At 52.6% G+C, this 19,721-nt stretch overlaps 1 protein-coding gene across 4 annotated transcripts in view; it reads right to left on the reverse strand.

Annotated features, from left to right (window-relative positions):
• The window catches only part of PDE4B (phosphodiesterase 4B), a 726,366-nt gene that overhangs the window by 148,167 nt on the left and 558,478 nt on the right, over window positions 1-19,721 (reverse strand). For all 4 annotated transcript variants that reach the window (XM_063939161.1, XM_063939160.1, XM_063939162.1 and 1 more), the window contains 2 exons: window positions 13,467-13,503; window positions 13,281-13,351 (listed from right to left, as the gene is read on the reverse strand). In XM_063939161.1, the coding sequence (XP_063795231.1) occupies window positions 13,281-13,351; window positions 13,467-13,503 (108 nt within the window). The remainder of the gene's footprint in view (window positions 1-13,280; window positions 13,352-13,466; window positions 13,504-19,721) is intronic.

Raw genomic sequence — 19,721 nt, forward strand, 5'->3', positions numbered from 1 at the left:
TGCGCCAGGTCAAGAGATCCACAGGCAATAGCTGTGGACGCACTGGTAACTCCTTGGGTGTACCAGTCAGTGTATGTGTTTCCTCCTCTGCCGCTCATACCAAAGGTATTGAAGATCATACGGCAAAGAAGAGTAAGAACAATACTAGTGGTTCCGGATTGGCCGAGAAGGACTTGGTATCCGGAACTTCAAGAGATGCTCACGGACGAACCGTGGCCTCTACCTCTGAGAAGGGACCTGCTACAGCAGGGTCCCTGTCTTTTTCAAGACTTACCGCGGCTGCGTTTGACGGCATGGCGGTTGAACGCCAGATCCTAAAAGGGAAAGGCATTCCAGAAGAAGTCATTCCTACCTTGATTAAGGCACGGAAGGAAGTCACCGTGAAACATTATCACCGCATTTGGCGAAAATATGTAGCGTGGTGCGAGGATCGGAAGGTTCCGACGGAGGAATTCCAACTGGGTCGTTTCCTACATTTCCTGCAATCAGGATTATCTATGGGTCTCAAATTGGGATCCATTAAGGTTCAAATTTCGGCCCTGTCAATATTCTTCCAAAAAGAATTGGCCTCTGTCCCTGAGGTCCAGACTTTTGTCAAGGGAGTACTGCATATACAGCCTCCTGTGGTGCCTCCGGTGGCACCGTGGGATCTAAATGTAGTTTTAGATTTCCTCAAATCCCATTGGTTTGAACCATTGAAAAAGGTGGATTTGAAATATCTCACATTGAAAGTGACTATGTTACTAGCCCTGGCCTCTGCCAGGAGAGTATCTGAATTGGCGGCTTTATCTTATAAAAGTCCTTATCTAATCTTCCATTCGGATAGGGCAGAACTGCGGACTCGTCCGCATTTTCTCCCTAAAGTGGTATCAGCATTTCATCTGAACCAACCTATTGTGGTGCCTGCGGCCACTAGCGACTTGGAGGACTCCAAGTTGTTGGACGTTGTCAGAGCCTTAAAAATATACATTGCAAGGACGGCTGGAGTCAGAAAATCTGACTCGCTGTTTATATTGTATGCACCCAACAAGTTGGGCGCACCTGCTTCTAAGCAGTCGATTGCTCGTTGGATTTGTAACACAATTCAACTTGCACATTCTGTGGCAGGCCTGCCACAGCCTAAAACTGTAAAAGCCCACTCCACAAGGAAGGTGGGCTCATCTTGGGCGGCTGCCCGAGGGGTCTCGGCATTACAACTCTGCCGAGCAGCTACGTGGTCGGGGGAGAACACGTTTGTAAAATTTTACAAATTTGATACCCTGGCAAAGGAGGACCTGGAGTTCTCTCATTCGGTGCTGCAGAGTCATCCGCACTCTCCCGCCCGTTTGGGAGCTTTGGTATAATCCCCATGGTCCTTTCAGGAACCCCAGCATCCACTTAGGACGATAGAGAAAATAAGAATTTACTTACCGATAATTCTATTTCTCGGAGTCCGTAGTGGATGCTGGGCGCCCATCCCAAGTGCGGATTATCTGCAATACTTGTACATAGTTATTGTTAACTAATTCGGGTTATTGTTAAGGAGCCATCTTTAAGAGGCCCTTTCTGTTGTCATACTGTTAACTGGGTTTAGATCACAAGTTGTACGGTGTGATTGGTGTGGCTGGTATGAGTCTTACCCGGGATTCAAAATGCCTCCCTTATTGTGTATGCTCGTCCGGGCACAGTACCTAACTGGAGTCTGGAGGAGGGTCATAGGGGGAGGAGCCAGTGCACACCACCTGACCTAGTAAAGCTTTACTTTTTTGTGCCCTGTCTCCTGCGGAGCCGCTATTCCCCATGGTCCTTTCAGGAACCCCAGCATCCACTACGGACTCCGAGAAATAGAATTATCGGTAAGTAAATTCTTATTAAAAGGCAGACAGTGGCGGGAATCAAACATCTTTGGAGAACGTCTCATTTGAGAGACGAAACGCGTCGATGTGGTAGTATTGAAGACTGTTGCCTCTATAAGCCCGTGGCGTGTTGGATAAACCTGAATCCCTGGTTGCGACTGGCATATAGGGGGTGATTCCGAGTTGTTTGCTCGCTAGCTGCTTTTAGCAGCATTGCACACGCTAAGAATTGCGAATGAAAGATTAGCAGAATTGCGAATAGAAATTTCTTAGCTGTTTCTGAGTAGCTCCAGACCTACTCACACATAGCGATCAGTTCAGTCAGTTTCGTTCCTGGTTTGACGTCACAAACGCACACAGCGTTCGCCCAGACACTCCCCCGTTTCTTCAGACACTCCCGCGTTTTTCCCAGAAACGCCACTCCCATAAAACGACCAGTTTCCGCCCAGAAACACCCACTTCCTGTCAATCTCACTCCGATCACCAGAACGAAGAAAAATCTTTGTTACGCCGTAAGTAAAATACCAAACTTTTGTGCTAATTTACTTGGCGCAGGCGCACTGCGACTAATCGCTCCGTAGCGAAAAAAACTAACGAGCGAACAACTTGGAATCACCCCCATAGTTTGGCTCTGCCAGCGGTAGTTTTAGAGGATTTTGAGAGGAGGGACTTGATTCCGTAAAGGTGACCACCTGATTCTATTATATTAAGACTGCGTCTGCCCCATAATAATGTCCGTTAGGATGGAACAACTACATCGCGAACACGATCCAAGATACAGTTCTCTATACCCTTCATACAACAGTGAGTCTAACTACATTCAACCTGGATGGACTACAAGTTTCAGAATAATCCACATATAGGTAAATACAGTATAACATTAATAAACTTTGGAACTGTGCGCATCTATCGCTTTGGGCTTTGTTTTAGACTTCATATAATAAATCTAAGGAATTATTATATGAAGTCTAGATGTTATGGGTATTTAAATCAGCTGTCTCTATATTGCAGTAGTCTGCAATCTAAGAGATTGATTAAGATAGTACCCGTATAACTCATAGGGGTCAATTCAATTAGACCCGAATGGGGCGAGTTGCCATTGTAGCGACGTGGAAATGCTGCCAAAACACCCATAACTCTCCACCCGCACAGCCCAATCTTGCCCCGGATTAGTGGATATTTGTAAGCAACCCCCACTGAGTAAATTCTACATACAGAGCTATGTGGACACATAGCGGGCCATTCAGATTTGATCGTAGATGTGCTAAATTAAGAACATCTACGATCTTTAGTCCGCCCCGCATGTCAGGCCCTACCCTCCCGCCCCCGCACAGGTACAAAATCATTGCACGGCGGTGGGGCGCACACGTGCAGTGCGGCCGCTGCACGAGTACACTCCGCAAAAGGATTCAGACCGCAATCGCCCCATAGTTACGCCAAGGATAGCGCTGGTGCCGCTGCGCACAGATAGCCATAAAATAAATTGCACGGATGGTGCGTTCCGGCAGCAGAGAGCATAATTTAGCGAGCATATGCATTTAGTTCTGCCAGAGCAATTAGCGCCGGCTGGCATTCAACCTGGCAGGAATTTGGGGTGACCTGATTAATATTTACAAATCGGGTAATTGCTAATAACACACTGTTGAGACTGAATAATCTATAGGACAAAAAGCTAAGGAGTGTTCGGAAAAACAGGGAGATGTATCAAAGCTTGGAAAGAGATAGAGATAAAGTACCAACCAATCAGCTGCCAACTGCCATGTTACCGGCTGTGACAGTTAGGAGCTGATTGATTGGTACTTTATCTCTCTCCAAAGTTTGATAAATCTCACCCACAGTTACTTATAAAAAGTGTAGTGAATATTAGCTACCAGCAGAACTGGATCCGGTGTCACCGTAAATCCCCTCTCAGAGTGGGATCCTGTCTGAAGATCGACAGTGTCTAGGTCGACAATGTTTAGGTCGACCACTATAGGTCGACAGTCACTAGGTCGACATGGATGGAAGGTCGACAGGGTTTCTAGGTCGACATGTGCTAGGTCGACAGGTCTAAAGGTGGACATGAGTTTTTCACATTTTTTTTTTTTTTTTTCATACTTAACGATCCACGTGGACTACGATTGGAACGGTAAAGTGTGCCGAGCGAAGCGGTAGCGGAGCGAAGGCACCATGCCCGAAGCATGGCGAGCGAAGCGAGCCATGCGAGGGGACGCGGTGCACTAATTTGGGATCCCGGTCACTCTACGAAGAAAACGACACCCCAAAAAAAAAAAAATCCTCATGTCGACCTTTAGACCTGTCGACCTAGCACATGTCGACCTAAAAACCCTGTCGACCTTCCATCCATGTCGACCTAGTGACTGTCGACCTATAGTGGTCGACCTAAACATTGTCGACCTAGACACTGTCGATTTGATGAACCACACCCCTCTGAGTATAATGTCACATTGACCATTCAGAGGATTAGTGAATACCGCGCTGCGCTCCAAACCACTTGTCACTCCCCCCTATATGGGTCCATTCACGGGTAGTAAACAGGCACAGAATCACACGTAGCCCCCAGATGAATGGAGGCCTTAATTGCTGGAAGCATCCGCAGTCCGTCTAGTGCCAAGATAAATGGAAGTGATGGCGATAGACATTCCTGCGCTGCATCTGCTGGGCGCTCCACGCTCTGCTGGTTACGGAGGTGATGGCATATATATTGTCACTTTCAGATGCGGAGGCGTCTGCTGATTTGGGGCTGTTTAAAATGAAAAGTAAGGGGAGGATATTTAGGTCAAAGCCCCATATTAATCAGAGGTTCTGTGAATGGCTGTCCCGGCACCTCGCACTGATCTCGGCATGGGAAGGCTCCAGTCAGGCTGGCAGCTGCTAATACTTTATACCCACATATCACACAGGGGCCTCCGTGTACCGGGACAAAAGCGCAGGACGGTGGCCCATGCCGCTCTCAGGAGACGACCAGTAAAACAGCGTGTGATTTATTCAGGAGAAAGTCATTAAAGGATCATTAAACCCAAGAACTAAGCATGTTCGGATAGAAGCTACGCAGGGAAAAGTAATTGTGGCGTGGTAATGGGACTTTCCATTACAGGTCTGCTAAAATGTAAGTTATTACTCCCCCCCCCAACTCATTACAGGCAGCTGATGGCCATTCTTCAGGATAATGTACTGGTGAGGTCACAAAGCTGAGATCACAGTCATTTCAGTTGCTATGGCATCGCTGGCCACGCCCCTGTGTGAGAACCCATCAATCCACAAAGTGTGACAAATTGTCAGTCACTCTGTATCTGCTCAGTTAGTTCCATCCCTCCTGATGTGGCATGTTGCTGTAACACAGGCCTGGACAACCTGTGGCTCTCCGGCTGTTGTGAAACTACAAGACCCAGCATGCCTTGCCACAGTTTTGCTATTAAGGAATGCTAAAAGTGTGCAGCGCATGCTGGGATGTGTAGTTTCACAGCAGCTGGAGAGTCACAGGTTGGTTAGGGCTGCTGTAGAAGATTAATATCAGAATCGGCATCCCGACAGTGGCGCAACTCTAATCATTTCCCTCCCCCTAACCTCTTCCTACCCACAGCCTACACCTAAGCCTCCATTCCCACAGCCTACACCTAAGCCTCCATTCCCACAGCCTAACCCTAAGCCTCCATTCCCACAGCCTACACCTAAGCCTCCATTCCCACAGCCTACACCTAAGCCTCCATTCCCACAGCCTAACCCTAACCTCCGTGGGATACTTGCGTTTGGGATCCCGGCTGCCGGGATGGTGACCGGCGGTCACGCGATACCAACCCCTACAGCCCAGTGGTTCAGCAAAACCTGAGTGGACATTCAATAATGTAAGTGACACATATATAGGATATATCTCCTATATAATAGCCCAGATCTGTGACTTTGTGCTTCATTTGCTAACGCTGGGTGGAGTCAAAACACTGGGCGGAGTCACAGATCTGGGCAAATCTATAGGAGACTAGGAGCAGGAGCAGATGGTATGGGCATGGCACAGGCAGGGGTGCATACCTCCCAACTTTCTTCAGGAAAGGGGGCGTGGCTTCATGGGTGGACCCGTTTTCGTCAGTGAGGGGGCATGCCCAGCGCTCTGTGCATAGGCAGATCCAGGGGGGGGGGCACTCGGGCCTGTGCCCCCCCTGTCGTTTCTGACTTTTTTAATTTTCAAAAGGAGAACAGCAGCAGCACTACTGTTATTTCCGTCAGTCAGATTTGATAAAAGAGCCGGCAGGCACTAGGACCCGCCTCTGCTCTAACAGCAAGTCCGTGTGGTAACCAATGGGGAGCTCACACTGCAACCTACCTCCCCCACTGCCAGCCGGCCAGAGTCCAGCCCAGGTGCCGGGTTCAAATGCCAGCATGGAGTAAGACTGTTACTTATGACGGCGCAGAAGGCTTCATTAGCCCTCATTGCACCGCACAATAACCCCAGCAACTCCTCCACTTCCTGTACCACCATGCTAGGTGCAGTCACACTCAGCCTCGGCTTTGAGAAGGCGGCCTGTGTGATTGTGACAGGGCTGTCCAGCAGATGTCTTATGCTGCTTGTTGGAGATCCAGCTGGCTGCTTCTGCTAATCAAAGATGGGCAGTTCATGTCCTGCAGTCTGAGTCTCAGTGCAGTGCCCAAAACAAGGTATGCTGCACCTGCCACCACCAACTAAAGACTATAATAATTATATTGTGCTGGGGTGACTTCCAGGCTCCCATAACTAATGGAACAGGTGACCAACATTTCAAGTCCCAATCAGCCTTTTCATCAGGGTGAAACATTGGCAATAAACCAGGATGTGCTTCTACATCCAATCATTACCTCATGGCGTATTCTGTGAGGCCACGCCCCCTGTGATACCACACCCCTTATCTGGGAGCAAGTGTGCTTTAGGTGCATGTAAATATAACTATTACCGTTCCCCTATCATGGTGCCCCCCCTTTCATTTTCTTCTGGATCCGCCCCTGGCTCTGTGTGAGCTGCTGGCATGCCCCCAGCGGCGGATTATGAGTCCGGGGGGCCCAGGGCACTTGAGACAGGAACCCTATCTTATTGCTGTGCCAGCTGTGGATTTGGGGGCGTGGCCTAATTGCGCCCTCGTGGCCACGCCCCTCATGCAAATTCCGGATTTTTTTTTTTTTTAATGGGATTTTGGCCCCTCAGCTAGGGGTAAATCCAGAGGGGGTGGTTGCTCCTCCCTACGCACCCGCACAGGCAGAAGAAAGCAGGGAGGCAGCAACACCACAGACCTGCCAACACGCAGCAGCGTGTGCTGACTGTAGCACAATGCTGCTGCTGTTGCTGGCAGGACGGGGGAGCTTCAGAGCTGGGACAGAGCTACTCCAGCTGGGGGCCCCCCTAAAACTGTGAGGCCTGGGGAACGTACCCCCTGGGCCCACCCTTAATCCATACCCCCTGATGCCCCCTCTCCCTCTGTCTCCACTAAATAGACGCTGCATGCTAAGCAGAACAGCGAGTACAGGAGCTTCCCAACTGCCCCCCACCCCCACCGCGGGACACTGCGGCCCGCGGGTTGGACAGTGGGACAGACTCAAAAAAATGGGACTGTCCCGCGAAAATCGGGACAGTTGGGAGGTATGGGGGTGTGTGAGGGGGTACGCCGTACAGACAGACGGGCACCGGCTCACTGTGTGCTTGACCCCCCACATCAGCATACTCAGCAGGGTCGCTCGGAGGAGCGTCACTTTCTGGCACACTCCACGCTTCTTAGCTGCAGTTTTGTGGGGCATCTGCCGCTGTGCAGGTTCCGTACTGCCTCTGTTATCTCCAGCCCCGGCAACCCCACCGCTAGCTGCAGCGCTGCCGCCCGCAGTGAGGTGCGCCCAGCTCCTTCACACACTTTAGCCGGCGGGCAGCGCTGCAGAAGTCCGCGCTGCTTGCAGGCTCCGATCCCCTCCTTCCTCTAGCCGCAGCATCTCCTGGGGGCTAACCAGTCACTCCCAGTCTCCCCTTACCACAGTGCCCGGCAGCCGTGCCAGGTCCGCGGTGTGTGACTGAGGAGTGGGGGGAGGGATGTGGGCAGGCAGAGGAAGCAGGATTCCAGCCTGAGAGAGTCAGCCATGCCAAGTCTCCAGCAGCAGCAGCAGATCCCAACAGGTTGGAGTGGAACAGCAGCAGCCAGCAGCAGTGACTCCGGTAATACACATCTGTCTGTCACCACTGTTCTGTCCCTAATACCAATCTCTCCCGTGCCCTGTGTTCTGTCATGTCCCTGTCACCCCTGGCCTTGCCCTGTCACCCCTGGCCTTGCCCTGTCACCCTTATCCTGGCCCTTTCACCCTTATCCTGGCCCTGTCACCCCTAATCTGGCACTGTCACCCTTATCCTGGCCCTGTCACCCCTATCCTGGTCTTGTCACCCCTATCCTGGTCCTGCCGCCCCTACCCTGGCCCTGTCACCCCTATCCTGTCCCTGTCATTTCTGTCCTGGCCCCGTCACCCCTGTTCTGACCCTGTCACCCCTGTCCTGGCCCTATTACTGCATACCCTCCAACTACCTTTTTGGCAGGTACAGTACCCGCAGCGCCTCCAGACCCCTCCCCAATGCACCACACCTCCGCACCTTCCCCTCCACCACATGCAACACTCCACCCCTCCCCCACACGCTGTGCCTCCAGACCCCCTACACCACCAGCTGCTCCCACTCCCCCACCCCTCCACCACCCACAGCACCTCCAGAACCCCTCCACCATCCACCCCCCATATATGTCTCTCCCCACATCTGCCCCCCTCCACCCACAGCATCTGCAGACACCCTCCTCCATTTGCGGTCCCCCCCTCACCCACCCACGGCACCTCCGCACCTGCCCCTCCACCACCTGCAGCGCCTCCGGACCCCCTTCCCCGTCCGCTGCACCACCCGCACCTGCCTCTCACCGACCGCGGTGCCTCCGGACCCCCTACCCCACCCCTGGCACCCCCGCCCCTTCCCATCCCACAGCACCTCCGGAACCCTTCACCCATCCGCAACATCCCTGCACCTGCCCCTCCCCCGTGGCACCCCTGCCCCTCCCCCACCTGCAGTGCCTCCGGACCCCTCCCCCATCTACAGCCCCCACTCTTCTGTCTCTCCCCCACCCGCAGCACCTCCCAACCCTTCCCCATCCGGGCCCCCCCGCATATGCCCACCCTTCACCTGCAGCATCTACAGACACCATCCCCAGTCCCCCCCACACCCGCTCATTCTGTACATCGTGCCCTGCAGGTGCTGTTCACACCGTCGCAAGGGGCTGCGCCTCCTTCAACATCGCACGCCCTTTCATTGTGCAATATTTAACCACTAACAAAGGAATGCAGGTAATACTCCATATAATACAAATATTGAACCCCATATAGGCATGCAAGGGTTAAAGGGGCGTAGCCCCTTGCGACGGTGTGAAGAGCGCCCGTAAGGCGCGATGAAGCACCTAGTATATATATATATATTGTGTCCAGTTGTCCGGCACTCCCTCCTGGATAATGTTATAATTGCTGCGGTGCCATCTTAAGCTCCTTGGAGCTATTGTAGTGTAGGCAAATAAGCGGCACTCACCAGGCTTCTTATAGAAAAGTAAAATGGTCCTTTAATCGATCCTACGTTTCGGGGATACCCCCGTCGTCAGGGACAGCATGTTCATGCTGTCCCTGATGACGGGGGTATCCCCGAAATGTAGGATCGATTAAAGGACCGTTTTACTTTTCTATAAGAAGCCTGGTGAGTGCCGCTTATTTGCCTACACTATATATATATATATCCTATATAATAGGCCAGATCTGTGACTCTGTGCCTGTGTGTATAACGCTGGGCGTGGCTAGGAGCTCTCATTGGGTTAGCAGCAGGTCTATCATACCCAGTCCACAGCTGATTGGGCGAGAAACTCCCTCCCACACAGGTTACATCCAATGGGAGGCTCTGCCCTTTGACTGCTGTGTGTTCCCAGAGCAGGATTAACAATGGGGCTGATGGAGCTGCAGCTCCAGGTCCACACCCCAAAACAGGCCCCACTGCATCTGCAGCACCATACCCGCCAACACTTTACACATAAAAATCGCTACAAATTTTAAAAGGGGGCGTGGCCACGGGTAAAGTGATGTGGTCCCGCCCCTTTTCCTATACTTTCAATGGAAGTTTGGAGAGCCAAAAATCGGTACAGACCATAAAAAAAGGTCCTGTACCTGCCAAAAAGGTCCAGCTGGAGGGTATGCCACTGCACCTGCAGCAAGTCTCTGCGCTGTAGATAGGGGGGAGAAATCCTTTTACTGCAGCGTCCTATGTCCTGCTGCCAGTCCACCTGCCCCCTCCGCCATCAACAATCCCCACTCCCTAGCCACGGCGCAGGTGGAACAAAAGCTGCTGCAGCCACCGGCATAGATGTATATGAAAGCGGCGCAGCGGAAGGCTTTCATAGCCCTCCCTGCGCCGCATACTCTCTGAGCCCCGGAGCCTCCCCTGCGCGTAATGTCACAGAAGTGCCTCCCCACCACAGCTGTGCTCAGATCCCCAGAGGCCCTGACTCCGCAACACAGCACCTGGGCGGCCGGCCTGGAAGCCCCGAGATGGCTAATGTAACGGATAGAGTGGGTGATATCGTGGAGGGTAATGTATGGACGCTGAATCAATGTAAAAGGTGACAGTGCTGTGCAGTGCAGTGGGTGTGCAGTGTCACTGACACTGCACAGCACTCTCACCTTTTACATTGATTCAGCCAGTCACTCAGTTCTGCCAGCCAGTCACTATTGTTAGTGCCAGTGTCCCAACGCGCCGCATTACAGAGAAGTAGACGCACTAAATAAACTACAGCTCCCAGCAGCCCTTAGCAACAAAGAATTACGGCGCTAAGGGCTGCTGGGAGCTGTAGTTTATTGAGTGCATCTTCTTCCCTGTAATGCGGCGTGTTGGGACACCGGTGCAAACAATAGTAACTGGCTGTTTGGCTGCTGTGCGAGTCTCCAGGAGAGCCACTGCCAAAGGGAGGACAGCAGCTTAGCTGCTTTCAGGAGGAGAACATTACCCGTCCCTCCCCCACTCGCAGTACCTCCGGGCCCCATCCGCGGCACCGCCACACAACCCCTCTACCACCCGCGGTGGCTCCGGAACCCCTCCCCCACCCACCGCACCCCCGCATCCGCTCCTCCCCCACCCATGACACCCGCTCCTCCTCCACCTGCGGCACCCCCGCATCGCCCCGCCCGCGGCACCGCCAGACCAGCCCCTCCCCCACCCGCAACCGCCCCTCCCCCACTTGTGGCACCCCTGGACCCCCTCCCCCATCCGCATCTCCCCTGCACCCGCCACTCCTCCAACCACAGCACCTACTAGGTGATTCATCAGGCTCTATGTGCGCTGTTCACACACCGTTCAAGGGGATACGATCCCTTAACCATCGCACGCCCTTTGTCCATGCAATATTTAACCACTCACACAATTATGATTGGAGGTACTACTCCATATAATACAAGCACGTGCAAGGGTTAAGGGGGTGTAGCCCCTTACGACGGTATGAAGAGCGATGAATCACCTAGTATATATATATATATATATATATATATATACATACACACACACACAGTATATATCCATGTTAAATAAAAGCTTTCCTTGCTCTATAATCTCAAGGTCCAGAGCTGCCTGTGTTCTCTGCAGCTGGGCGGAAGAGTCTGTGTTCTGTATGTCTGTGAATTATTCGTTCTAGTAATTAGAGACTTGGAAGGGAACGATTTGCGCCCTCTCGCTGAGGAATCCGCTCATGTTTGCTGCCTAAACATTCCAAAAACCTCTTCAAGCTCTTTATGGCTAACCTAAGCCAATGATGTGGCAATGACTCTTTCATTGTGAGGACCTGCGCCATAAAGAACTGTTACATTATAGTAATTAGAGTAGTGCTACCTTGCTGGGAGCAGTAGTGCCACCTACTATAATTTCTGACATATCACCCCATCACTAAATGTGCTTCTGGGTGTGATGAGCCCAGTGCTATCCGCACGGTTTTGGTTTCACTAAGAGGAAAGCACAGCGCTTGTGTTGGGGCCCCGATATCCCTAGGGAATTCGGAGCTGAGCTCACCAGCCTGTGGCCGATCCTGGCGCAGTCCGCGTCTGTGTGCACCTGGCCTTACTGCACTTCTCTGTCCCAATCCACCCTTTTTATGTATAGCCAGCTGTAGCATGTGATGGTGAACTGTAAGGGGATGCGGTCAAGATCCTGCCGGACGGAATCCCGGCGGGTGGAATACCGACACCGGAATCCCGACCGGCACAATCCCGACATATTCTCCCTCCGTGGATGTCCACGACACCCATAGAGGGAGAATAAATTAGTGTGCTAGAGGGAGAATAAATTAGTGTGCCGAGCGTAGCGAGGCACCGTGCCCGCAGCGCGGTGAGCGCAGCGAGCCCTCAAGGAGCTGCGTTGTGCTCGTCCCCCTGTCGGGATTGTGCTGGTCGGGATTTCGGTGTCGGTATTCCGACCGCCGGGATCCCGTCCAACAGGATTTCATACTGATCCCACCGTAAGCACTGCAAGGTGCAACATTAATGCTTCACTGCAATGTGATTGCTACATGTAACATTTAAAATATTACATTTTAATTAAAATTGATCAGTGCTCTTCCCATCACCACCCTTGCTTACTTACAGCTATATTTTCTTAACCGAAATAAAATGACTCTTTATAATACAACCTTTGTTATAATCTCCAGGGGTGCCGAGAAATGGGAGAGAATGTACCTGCGGGGAGATGTCACTAGGATAGTTTGGCAACACGCCCCTTGAAGCAGCGCAGCTTCTGCAGAGGGCTTGCAGCGATGCATGTCCTCACCCCTACCTTGGTTATGCAACCAATCTCTGGACAACCCTGATAATACCTGTTAAGCCTTTAAGCTTGTTTGATAGGTAGTTACACTGTTGTTACATAATAGCAAAGCAGAGTCTTAGCGCCACAGCTCCATCTAGTGGATGAAATACATAATTACCATGTAACGTAACACAATTGTCTGTTATTAGTTGTTATAGACTGTAAGTCAGGCATTCCCAACCACGGTCCTCAAGGCACACCAACAGTGCAGGTTTTAGTGATATCCAGGCTGCAGCACAGATGGTTAAATCAAAATAACTGAGCTACTAATTAAGTCACCTGTGCTGAAGCCTGGATATCACTAAAACCTGCACTGTTGTGTGCCTTGAGGACCGTGGTTGGGAAAGCCTGCTGTAAGTCATTAGCTCATTTATTTTCTGGTACTTCCGTTAGGCAGTCAGCCTCCATAGATCAACAGCCCCATGTGTTAGGGTATTTGGGGTTGCAACATATGGGTGACAGTAACTATTGATAATATCGAAGAACGGTGCACAAACACACCACATGCAAAAATCTGTCAGGATGCCATGGGGAAGCAACTTCTCTACGCAAAAGGAGGTGACGAATACAACTACTGACACACTTACTTGTTGGGTGCTCCATGAACATTGGTTAATAATGTAAAATTATTTCTCACACTGCGCAAACTGGCCAGCACCTGGCAAAGAGACACAGGTATTAGTACAAAGCTACATTTCCCACCACAGGAAGACCTCACAGCAACTACCACCAGCAAATGGTCAAATGACAAAGAAATGACAACAGGAACATACCTGGGCGAAAGGAGTAACAATCAAGTCATCCCCGTGCCTAAAGAGAAAAAAAGATTTTTTAAAAACTTTTTATGCAGACAAAAACATATCCAGCAGAAAATCCAGTATTTTATAGGTACTACCTGAGAACACGGAGGACAGAGAGCGCTATGCTGAGAACACGAGGACAGAGAGCGCTATGCTGAGAACTCAGAGGACAGAGAGCGCTATGCTGAGAACACGGAGGACAGAGAGCACTATGCTGAGAACACGGAGGACAGAGAGCGCTATGCTGAGAACACAAAGACAGAGAGCGCTATGCTGAGAACACAAAGACAGAGAGCGCTATGCTGAGAACACGGAGGACAGAGATCGATATGCTGAGAACACAAAGACAGAGAGCGCTATGCTGAGAACACGGAGGACAGAGAGCGATATGCTGAGAACACGAGGACAGAGAGCGCTATGCTGAGAACTCGGAGGACAGAGATCGCTATGCTGAGAACTCGGAGGACAGAGAGCGCTATGCTGAGAACACGGAGGACAGAGAGCGCTATGCTGAGAACACGGAGGACAGAGAGCGCTATGCTGAGAACACGAGGACAGAGAGCGCTATGCTGAGAACACGTAGGACAGAGAGCGCTATGCTGAGAACACGGAGGACAGAGAGCGCTATGCTGAGGACATGGAGGACAGAGAGCGCTATGCTGAGAACACGGAGGACAGAGAGCGCTATGCTGAGAACACGAGGACAGAGAGCGCTATGCTGAGAACACGAAGACAGAGAGCGCTATGCTGAGAACACGAGGACAGAGAGCGCTATGCTGAGAACACGGAGGACAGAGAGCGCTATGCTGAGGACATGGAGGACAGAGAGCGCTATGCTGAGAACACCGAGGACAGAGAGCGCTATGCTGAGAACACGAGGACAGAGAGCGCTATGCTGAGAAAACGAGGACAGAGAGCGCTATGCTGAGGACACGTAGGACAGAGAGCGCTATGCTGAGAACACGGAGGACAGAGAGCGCTATGCTGAGAACACAGAGGACAGAGAGCGCTATGCTGAGAACACGAGGACAGAGAGCGCTATGCTGAGGACACGAGGACAGAGAGCGCTATGCTGAGAACACGTAGGACAGAGAGCGCTATGCTGAGAACACGGAGGACAGAGAGCGCTATGCTGAGAACACAGAGGACAGAGAGCGCTATGCTGAGAACACGAGGACAGAGAGCGCTATGCTGAGAACACGAGGACAGAGAGCGCTATGCTGAGAACACGTAGGACAGAGAGCGCTATGCTGAGAACATGAGGACAGAGAGCGCTATGCTGAGAACACGTAGGACAGAGAGCGCTATGCTGAGAACACGGAGGACAGAGAGCGATATGCTGAGAACACGAGGACAGAGAGCGCTATGCTGAGAACTCGGAGGACAGAGATCGCTATGCTGAGAACTCGGAGGACAGAGAGCGCTATGCTGAGAACACGGAGGACAGAGAGCGCTATGCTGAGAACACGGAGGACAGAGAGCGCTATGCTGAGAACACGAGGACAGAGAGCGCTATGCTGAGAACACGAGGACAGAGAGCGCTATGCTGAGAACACGTAGGACAGAGAGCGCTATGCTGAGAACACGGAGGACAGAGAGCGCTATGCTGAGGACATGGAGGACAGAGAGCGCTATGCTGAGAACACGGAGGACAGAGAGCGCTATGCTGAGAACACGGAGGACAGAGAGCGCTATGCTGAGAACACGGAGGACAGAGAGCGCTATGCTGAGAACACGAAGACAGAGAGCGCTATGCTGAGAACACGAGGACAGAGAGCGCTATGCTGAGGACACGTAGGACAGAGAGCGCTATACTGAGAACACGGAGGACAGAGAGCGCTATGCTGAGAACACAGAGGACAGAGAGCGCTATGCTGAGAACACGAGGACAGAGAGCGCTATGCTGAGAACACGAGGACAGAGAGCGCTATGCTGAGAACACGTAGGACAGAGAGCGCTATGCTGAGAACACGAGGACAGAGAGCGCTATGCTGAGAACACGTAGGACAGAGAGCGCTATGCTGAGAACACGGAGGACAGAGAGCGCTATGCTGAGGACATGGAGGACAGAGAGCGCTATGCTGAGAACACGGAGGACAGAGAGCGCTATGCTGAGAACACGAGGACAGAGAGCGCTATGCTGAGAACACGAGGACAGAGAGCGCTATGCTGAGAACACGAGGACAGAGAGTGCTATGCTGAGGACACGGAGGACAGAGAGCGCTATGCTGAGGACACGAGGACAGAGAGCGCTATGCTGAGGACACGGAGGACAGAGAGCGCTATGCTGAGGACACGAGGACAGAGAGCGCTATGCTGAGAACCTCGAGGACAGAGAGCGCTATGCTGAGAACACGGAGGACAGAGAGCGCTATGCTGAGAACACGTAGGACAGAGAGCGCTATGCTGAGAACACGAGGACAGAGAGCGCTATGCTGAGAACACGAGGACAGAGAGCGCTATGCTGAGAACATGGAGGACAGAGAGCGCTATGCTGAGGACACGAGGACAGAGAGCGCTATGCTGAGAACATGAGGACAGAGAGCACTATGCTGAGAACACGGAGGACAGAGAGCGCTATGCTGAGGACACGAGGACAGAGAGTGCTATGCTGAGAACACGAGGACAGAGAGCGCTATGCTGAGAACACGGAGGACAGAGAGCGCTATGCTGAGAACACGGAGGACAGAGAGCGCTATGCTGAGAACACGGAGGACAGAGAGCGCTATGCTGAGAACATGAGGACAGAGAGCACTATGCTGAGAACACGGAGGACAGAGAGCGCTATGCTGAGAACACAGAGGACAGAGAGCGCTATGCTGAGAACATGAGGACAGAGAGCACTATGCTGAGAACACGGAGGACAGAGAGCGCTATGCTGAGAACACAGAGGACAGAGAGCGCTATGCTGAGAACACGTAGGACAGAGCGCTATGCTGAGTACACGAGGACAGAGAGCGCTATGCTGAGAACACGGAGGACAGAGAGCGCTATGCTGAGAACACGAGGACAGAGAGTGCTATGCTGAGAACACGGAGGACAGAGAGCGCTATGCTGAGGACACGAGGACAGAGAGCGCTATGCTGAGAACACGGAGGACAGAGAGCGCTATGCTGAGAACACGAGGACAGAGAGTGCTATGCTGAGAACACGGAGGACAGAGAGCGCTATGCTGAGGACACGAGGACAGAGCGCGCTATGCTGAGGACACGAGGACAGAGAGCGCTATGCTGAGGACACGAGGACAGAGAGCGCTATGCTGAGAACACGGAGGACAGAGAGCGCTATGCTGAGAACACGGAGGACAGAGAGCGCTATGCTGAGAACACGAAGACAGAGAGCGCTATGCTGAGAACACGAGGACAGAGAGCGCTATGCTGAGGACACGTAGGACAGAGAGCGCTATGCTGAGAACACGGAGGACAGAGAGCGCTATGCTGTGAGAACACGGAGGACAGAGAGCGCTATGCTGAGTACACGAGGACAGAGAGCGATATGCTGAGAACACGGAGGACAGAGAGCGCTATGCTGAGAACACGGAGGACAGAGAGCGCTATGCTGAGAACACGGAGGACAGAGAGCGCTATGCTGAGAACACGAGGACAGAGAGCGCTATGCTGAGAACACGAGGACAGAGAGCGCTATGCTGAGAACACGTAGGACAGAGAGCGCTATGCTGAGAACACGAGGACAGAGAGCGCTATGCTGAGAACACGTAGGACAGAGAGCCCTATGCTGAGGACACGGAGGACAGAGAGCGCTATGCTGAGGACACGAGGACAGAGAGCGCTATGCTGAGAACACGAGGACAGAGAGCGCTATGCTGAGAACACGGAGGACAGAGAGCGCTATGCTGAGAACACGTAGGACAGAGAGCGCTATGCTGAGAACACGGAGGACAGAGAGCGCTATGCTGAGAACACGGAGGACAGAGAGCGCTATGCTGAGGACACGAGGACAGAGGGCGCTATGCTGAGAACATGAGGACAGAGAGCGCTATGCTGAGAACACGAGGACAGAGCGCGCTATGCTGAGAACACGAGGACAGAGAGCGCTATGCTGAGAACACGGAGGACAGAGAGCGCTATGCTGAGGACACGTAGGACAGAGAGCGCTATGCTGAGAACACGGAGGACAGAGAGCGCTATGCTGAGAACACGGAGGACAGAGAGCGCTATGCTGAGAACACGGAGGACAGAGAGCGCTATGCTGAGGACACGAGGACAGAGGGCGCTATGCTGAGAACATGAGGACAGAGAGCGCTATGCTGAGAACACGAGGACAGAGCGCGCTATGCTGAGGACACGTAGGACAGAGAGCGCTATGTTAAGAACACGGAGGACAGAGAGCGCTATGCTGAGGACACGAGGACAGAGAGCGCTATGCTGAGAACACGAGGACAGAGAGCGCTATGCTGAGAACACGGAGGACAGAGAGCGCTATGCTGAGAACACGGAGGACAGAGAGCGCTATGCTGAGAACATGAGGACAGAGAGCACTATGCTGAGAACACGGAGGACAGAGAGCGCTATGCTGAGGACACGTAGGACAGAGAGCGCTATGCTGAGAACACGTAGTACAGAGAGCGCTATGCTGTGGACACGAGGACAGAGAGCGCTATGCTGAGAACACAGAGGACAGAGAGCGCTATGCTGAGAACATGAGGACAGAGAGCACTATGCTGAGAACACGGAGGACAGAGAGCGCTATGCTGAGAACACAGAGGACAGAGAGCGCTATGCTGAGAACACGTAGGACAGAGAGCGCTATGCTGAGAACACGAGGACAGAGAGCGCTATGCTGAGAACACGGAGGACAGAGAGCGCTATGCTGAGAACACGTAGGACAGAGAGCGCTATGCTGAGAACACGAGGACAGAGAGCGCTATGCTGAGAACACGAGGACAGAGAGTGCTATGCTGAGAACACGGAGGACAGAGAGCGCTATGCTGAGGACACGAGGACAGAGAGCGCTATGCTGAGAACACGGAGGACAGAGAGCGCTATGCTGAGAACACGAAGACAGAGAGCGCTATGCTGAGAACACGAGGACAGAGAGCGCTATGCTGAGGACACGTAGGACAGAGAGCGCTATGCTGAGAACACGGAGGACAGAGAGCGCTATGCTGTGAGAACACGGAGGACAGAGAGCGCTATGCTGAGTACACGAGGACAGAGAGCGCTATGCTGAGAACACGGAGGACAGAGAGCGCTATGCTGAGAACACGGAGGACAGAGAGCGCTATGCTGAGAACACGGAGGACAGAGAGCGCTATGCTGAGAACACGAGGACAGAGAGCGCTATGCTGAGAACACGAGGACAGAGAGCGCTATGCTGAGAACACGTAGGACAGAGAGCGCTATGCTGAGAACACGAGGACAGAGAGCGCTATGCTGAGAACACGTAGGACAGAGAGCGCTATGCTGAGAACACGGAGGACAGAGAGCGCTATGCTGAGGACATGGAGGACAGAGAGCGCTATGCTGAGAACACGGAGGACAGAGAGCGCTATGCTGAGAACACGAGGACAGAGAGCGCTATGCTGAGAACACGAGGACAGAGAGCGCTAGGCTGAGAACACGAGGACAGAGAGTGCTATGCTGAGGACACGGAGGACAGAGAGCGCTATGCTGAGGACACGAGGACAGAGAGCGCTATGCTGAGGACACGGAGGACAGAGAGCGCTATGCTGAGGACACGAGGACAGAGAGCGCTATGCTGAGAACACGAGGACAGAGAGCGCTATGCTGAGAACACGGAGGACAGAGAGCGCTATGCTGAGAACACGTAGGACAGAGAGCGCTATGCTGAGAACACGGAGGACAGAGAGCGCTATGCTGAGAACACGGAGGACAGAGAGCGCTATGCTGAGGACACGAGGACAGAGGGCGCTATGCTGAGAACATGAGGACAGAGAGCGCTATGCTGAGAACACGAGGACAGAGAGCGCTATGCTGAGGACACGTAGGACAGAGAGCGCTATGCTAAGAACACGGAGGACAGAGAGCGCTATGCTGAGGACACGAGGACAGAGAGCGCTATGCTGAGAACACGAGGACAGAGAGCGCTATGCTGAGAACACGGAGGACAGAGAGCGCTATGCTGAGAACACGGAGGACAGAGAGCGCTATGCTGAGAACATGAGGACAGAGAGCACTATGCTGAGAACACGGAGGACAGAGAGCGCTATGCTGAGGACACGTAGGACAGAGAGCGCTATGCTGAGAA

This window comes from Pseudophryne corroboree, chromosome 9 (assembly GCF_028390025.1).
Source record: "Pseudophryne corroboree isolate aPseCor3 chromosome 9, aPseCor3.hap2, whole genome shotgun sequence".
NCBI lineage: Eukaryota > Metazoa > Chordata > Amphibia > Anura > Myobatrachidae > Pseudophryne > Pseudophryne corroboree.